Raw genomic sequence first — 6,000 nt, 5'->3', positions numbered from 1 at the left:
TTTCTATAGCTAGAATGCCTAAAAGGCATTGTCAAGAGTTCAAGGATACATTCTAGCCAGCCAAAAACACCCAGGAAAAGAAACGGGGCCAGTGAAGGGTCCAGCCTGGGAAGAGTTTCAAGGGCTTGATAGAGAAGCCTTGAGAGCCGCATTCTATCTCCCCCTGGGGTAGATCCAGTCTTCCATCTTGTTTCAGACAAAGGTGCCCAGTAGAAGCATCTGATGCACTGCTGGTGTTAAGCAGGTGTGGACAAGAATCAGTACCCTTGGATGGGAAAACAGCTAGGAATCCCATAAGAGCAGCATAGAAATCATCATCACCTTTTATGCTCCTTGAAAATAAAATAAAGAGCGAAGTGCAATTCTCCTCCAGTATATGGATATTAACTAAGGCAGTGTTCTTCAACCTTGTGTCCCCAGATGTTGCTGGACTCTAACTTCCATCACCTCTAGCCAGCTTAGGCAATAGTCAAGGATGATGGGAGTTGTAGTCCAGCAACACCTGGGGACCCAAGTTTGAAGGACACTGCGCTAAGGGACTAGTTCTCAGTAAGGACACCTATATTCGGGCTGTACCACTTGAGACTGATCAGTAGGCTTGGGAAAATCCAGGGTGTTCAGATTTACAAAAAAAAGCCTATGGGTGGGGAAACACCCAAAACTGCTCAATGGGCACAGAATGCTGATTGACAGGTGTGTGCGCATGTGTGGAATGGAAAACGTGGAAGGGGATGGAATGGAGTATCCTGGAAAAATTGTATGGCTAGGTCACTCAAACTCTGAATAGAAGTACTTCACACTGCAATGTTTTGTTTCAGGCCCACTTGTCCAAATAAATGAGCCACTTCATTCGCTGCTGATGGCCTTGATGGAATTATAGGAAATAATGAAAAGAAAGAACCTAGCCACAACAAATGCTCTTAAAAGACAATGATCTTTTCCCATGTTTTTTCAGGGCCAGCCCAACACATTTTGTTGCCCGAGGCAGAGTAGCAAATGGCACTCCCCTTGCCCCCAAATCAAGGGGTATAGTACCCAAGCCCACCAAGTTATTTTGGCACCTGAGGCAGAAAGCTTTGCAAGCATCTCCCCACTTCCTGACAGTAAAAAGACAAGGATAATAAATCAAATCATTAAATTCACTCCCTCGCTGGAATACTGGATTATAAAGGTGTGGGGATTAGCCCAAGACAGTTACGTTTATTTTAATTTGCTTATCAAAGTATTTATATACCACTCATAAAGTATCAGGGTGGTGTACAACAATATAAAAACATAAAAAGCATAAAAATCAGTACAGAACACTAAGTTGACTAACATTATAAAGGTGAGAGAAGGTACCCAACCAACCTATTTATTTATTTATTATAAAAGGGAACAATTTTATCAATGTATTGGTGCAATGAGATGGTGAACAATGTTCAACCACACATTTTTCTGTACTAATTTACAGTGCAATCCAATTCATGTCTACTCAGAATTAAGCTCCACTGAGTTCAATGGGACTTACTCCCAGGTAAGTGTGTATTGGATTGCAGCCTTGGTCTCCTTTTTGCCCTCTCAATTGACTACTTATGTACTTCTTCTCCCTTTTTTTAAATACTATAAATCTACAGCGATATGTTTAAGTTCCTCTATATATTTAAGTTCAGTCCTTGTATCTTTTACTATAACCAATACAAATTGGGGGGAAATTAAAATAACTAATTTGTCGCCCAAATCAGCCTCCTTATTTTAACTAACGGTCGAGGCCTTTTTGGATACCTCTCCACACCCACATTCAAACTCAAATAACGACGCCCCCCCCCGGGGTCTACGGCCTGCAGAGGAATTTCTAGTACCAGATCCGGTAGGGAAGAATGCGAGCCAGTCCCTTCCGCGCTTCTTCGCCCGCCATCGCGCTCTTTGGCGCTGTTGTTGCCTGCTGTACCCGCGCTGCCCCGCCGCGGACCATGGAGGACTGTCCCCAAGACTCATAGCCGAAGCGGGGTTTTGCCCGGGATTAGCAGCCTCCCAAGAGCAAAACTGGGAGGGGGAGAAGGAGGAGATCCCGCCGTCTGTGCGAACGTTGCGCGCCGCAACGTACCAACGAAGGGAACCTCCTTGCGTCAGAGGATCAGGCAGCCAATCAGGCGTCGGGGCAAGGGATTCCCGCTCCGCTTGCCGCTTGTTCTGTCTCTTTAAATGATTCCACAGAGGAGAGACTTCAGTGGAGCCTCAGGGGGATTCTCTATGGAGTCGGGGGGGGGGGGAGAGAGCGAGCAGGTGGAAGTAGGTCTTGGGAGGGGAAATAAGTCTAAGGAGGCTTGTTGAGGAGGAGCAGGCAAAATCAGAGATTCCACCGGTTGTTTGGAAACATCTGTTTCTCTTGCCTAAAAGGATGGATTCCATCTAGTGGAGGCAGATCAGGATAGAGAAGTGATTGTTCAGCTCCAGCGAAGCCAGCTGAGTAAGAAGCCAGCAGCCCCTTTTCAGAGATGGAGTGGAAGTTAGAAAGATGTGCAGCCCGGAAGGTCAAGACAGATGAAGATGTGTTGTGGGTAAATTTGCGTCCTTCAGTCTCCCTCCCCTGTCTTTTTATTTAATAGATGCTCACTCAGTAGAGTGATCTCAGAGGGTCAGAAGTTTAAAGTGGCTAATCCTCCCCATGTCTACTCAGAAGTAAGTCCTTTTGAATTTACCCCCACATAAGGTTTTGGGGTTTTTTGGTTTGGTTTGTAGCCTTCACTAAAACTTCAACCATTAAGGGTGCAATCTTAAGCACATTTGACCTGGTGAGTAGTCTCTACTCAGTATAGTGGGACTTGCTTCTGAGTAAACACACATTATATCACAGTGATAAAAAAAACCTTTGGAGATGGGACTGAGAAAAATAAAAGTCAGTGCCAATCATTATTGTGATGGTGTATGTGGCATTCCTTAAAAGTAAACACCATTAAGTTGCATTTCTCAACCCTACTGCAGGTTACACTGCCATGCAGAATAAATTCTTTTTCTTTCCTAATCAAGGCATATGGTGCACCTCCAAGTTAGTTAGGACATTTATTTGTGTAAAATTGCAAAAAAGTATTTTTTTTCCTCCTGAGATGGAGGGAGGTGATGGTGGACGTGGACAAATACAACAACTGGTTTGCTATAACAAGTTACTAAGAATGTGGACTTAAATTTGTGCGGTTCAGATCTGATACCTGAAAGCTGAACAGCATTATTGTGACAACTCTCTGCACGTTTGCTTTAAAGGAGAAAATAATGAAAGCTCTTGGGACAGACCTCAGGCAGATCAGAAAGCAAAGTTTCCAGACGCTGACTAAGGTGAGTGTTTATGAAACTGCGGGAATGACTCTGCAAGTTTTTCTTTCTCTGCAATGCTTTATGCTCTTATGAAGACAGTTTGGAGAATGAAAATAATGGGGAAATGGAGCTGGTGTGCCATAGCCGCTCTTTACTTGGGTGCAAACTTACTTGCTGTCCTGGAGGCCAAAACAGATGGCATGTTGGAGATCCAGGTTTACCAAGCAAGTCACCTTACACCAGGTCAGATTATTAATTCACTTATTTCAGTGTTGTCTACTAGGAACAGTAGGGGGATCCTAAGGCAGCTATATTCTTCATAGCCTGTTATTTGACTTTTTGTTCTTTTGTTTTTTTAGTTGGAGAGGCCAGGGATTGAATCTGGGACCTTCTGCCTGAAAAGCAGATGCTCTGCCACTAAGCTATGGCCTGTATATTTTTCAGTGGAGGGCTAACAGTGCTCCTGCAGATGCTGCTGGACTCCAACTTGTTGTTGAACTACACCATATCGGAACATAAGAAGTGCCCTGCTCGATCAGGCCAGTGGCCCATCTAATCCAGCATCCTGTTCTCACAGTGGCCAACCAGATGCCTATGGGAAGCCTGCAAGCAGGATCTGAGTGCAAGAGCACTCTCTCCTCCTGTGGTTTCCAGTAACGGGTGTAGGGTTGCCAAGTTCAGGGCCTGAGACTGATCTTGTATCTTTAGGAGAAGAGAAAGTCAGCCAAGTGCAGGTGTTCTTGCAACTCTGTAATGGGAAAAACCACAAGGTGGAATTCTTCCTTCCCCCTGCACAACTTTTAAAGATACAGAAGACCTCTTGGTTGCCAGGCCCAGCCTCCAAGAGGTCTTCTGTATCTTTACAATTTGTGCAGGGAAACAGGAGAATTCCACCTTGTGGTTTTTCCCATTACAGTGTTGCAAGAACACCTGCACTTGGCTGACTTTCTCTTCTCCTAAAGATACAGGATCAGTCTCAGGCTCTGAACCTGGCAACCCTAAATGGGTGTTTGCAAGCATACTGCCTCCGCCTGTGGAGGCAAAGCATGGCTGGTAGCTACTGATAGCCTTTTTCTCCATAAGTTTGTCTAATCCTCTTTTAAATCCATCCCAGGTGGTGGGCATCACTGCCTTTTGTGGGAGTGAATTTGACAGTTTAACTATGCACTGTGTGAAGAAGTACTTTCTTTTGTCCTGAATCTCCCAACATTCAGCGTCATTGGCTGTCCACAAGTGCCCACTGGCCATGCTGGTAGGGGCTGATGGGAGGTGGAGTCCAGCAACATCTGGAGGACCACAGGTTCCCCACCTCTGCTTTAGATGAATGAATTACTTGAAAGGGGCTCACAATGTTTCTTGTCACATGCAAGAAAGCCAGTGTGGTGTAGTGGTTTGAGCAGAGTCAACCAATCTGATGCCCTTCAGATGTTGTTGGACTTCAACTCTCTTCATCCCTGACCATTGGTCTTGCTGGCTGAGGCTGATGGGAGTTGTAGTCCAATAACATTTGGAGGGCGCCACATTGGCTATCTGTGGGTCAGAGTTGGACTAGGACCAGGGACCCTCAGGTTCAAATTCCCACTCAGCCAAGGAGCTCACTTGATGACCTTGAACCCGTTACACTTGCTCAGCCTAACCCACCTTGCAGGGTTATTGTGAGGACAGAATAGAATAGAGGGTAGAAGAACTGTGTGTGCCACCTTGAGCTCTGCAAATGCAGTAAAAGTACTATACATATAATAAACAGAACAAAACAATATGTATTTTAATATAATAGGCATTTTTGAGTGTTTCTTGATGAAGATTAAATTCTTTTTCAAATTCACTTTCACGTCAACCAATTTCAAAACAATTTACTCAGATTATTTAATGGATCTAGACATTATAAGCTATGGAGTCAACATAAAGGAACACTCTGGGCTGGCATTGTTGGAGGATGAGACATGAAACTGATTGTGTTAACGGCATAAAAATTTAATTGCTTGGATGTTGATTATGATTACTTATTATTGGGAAGGTTTGGTGGTAGAAGTAATTTTGTGTTGAAAATGAGCAGGACCAGGCACTGAATGTGAGCACAGGAATGTGTCGCTTTGGCAGTGCAGTACTAGCTGGCTGTTTGGCTGCATGTGTTTACAGCTGCTGGCTGCACTCCACACTGTTGCATTCCAAAGCACTGCAAACACAACGGAAGTGCACCCCCTTGTGAACGCTACTGGGATGCTCATCCAGTGACTATTGGTTGTTTTAAATTGCCATATTTATTACCTTCTTCCATTAACATATATCCTTTACTATAAGCTCCCAAGGCAGGTTGCAACACTATAAAAATAGTAAAAAATAGTTAAAATAATTTACTCTCAGAAGAATAGGGTGGGTTTTAAAATATATCAGTTGTCAAAGGCTGGGGTAAATAAATGTGTTGCCTGCATATGAAGAAAGCTATACAATGAAGGTGTAAGCTGCACTTCTGAGGGGAGAAGGTTCCACTGCTTAGGGTGCAAAATGATCATAAGAAGTAACCAAACCACACTGAAAGATGTGGGTCTTTGTATATGTAATCCTAGTTGCTTAGAGTTTGAAAATTCCTTTTAAGCGGCTAGTTTCACCCCCATTCCCAAAAATACGAGTTGCAATCTGGCTAAACCTACCACCATGAATTGGATTATGTAAAATTAGTTACTGGTTTTATGTATTCTTACTGAAGTA

At 43.9% G+C, this 6,000-nt stretch overlaps 1 protein-coding gene across 1 annotated transcript in view; it reads left to right on the top strand.

Moving 5' to 3' along the window:
* Positions 1-2,477: 2,477 nt before the first annotated feature.
* The window catches only part of CDC20B (cell division cycle 20B), a 51,385-nt gene continuing 47,862 nt past the window's right edge, over positions 2,478-6,000 (top strand). Inside the window, exons 1-2 of the mRNA XM_061608520.1 lie at positions 2,478-2,540; positions 3,241-3,312. Coding sequence (XP_061464504.1) covers positions 2,478-2,540; positions 3,241-3,312 — 135 coding nt within the window. The remainder of the gene's footprint in view (positions 2,541-3,240; positions 3,313-6,000) is intronic.

Source organism: Rhineura floridana, chromosome 1 (genome assembly GCF_030035675.1).
Source record: "Rhineura floridana isolate rRhiFlo1 chromosome 1, rRhiFlo1.hap2, whole genome shotgun sequence".
Classification (NCBI taxonomy): Eukaryota; Metazoa; Chordata; class Lepidosauria; order Squamata; family Rhineuridae; genus Rhineura; species Rhineura floridana.
The sequence above is the reverse complement of the archived record's forward strand: the minus strand, read 5'-3'. Positions and strand labels throughout refer to the sequence as shown.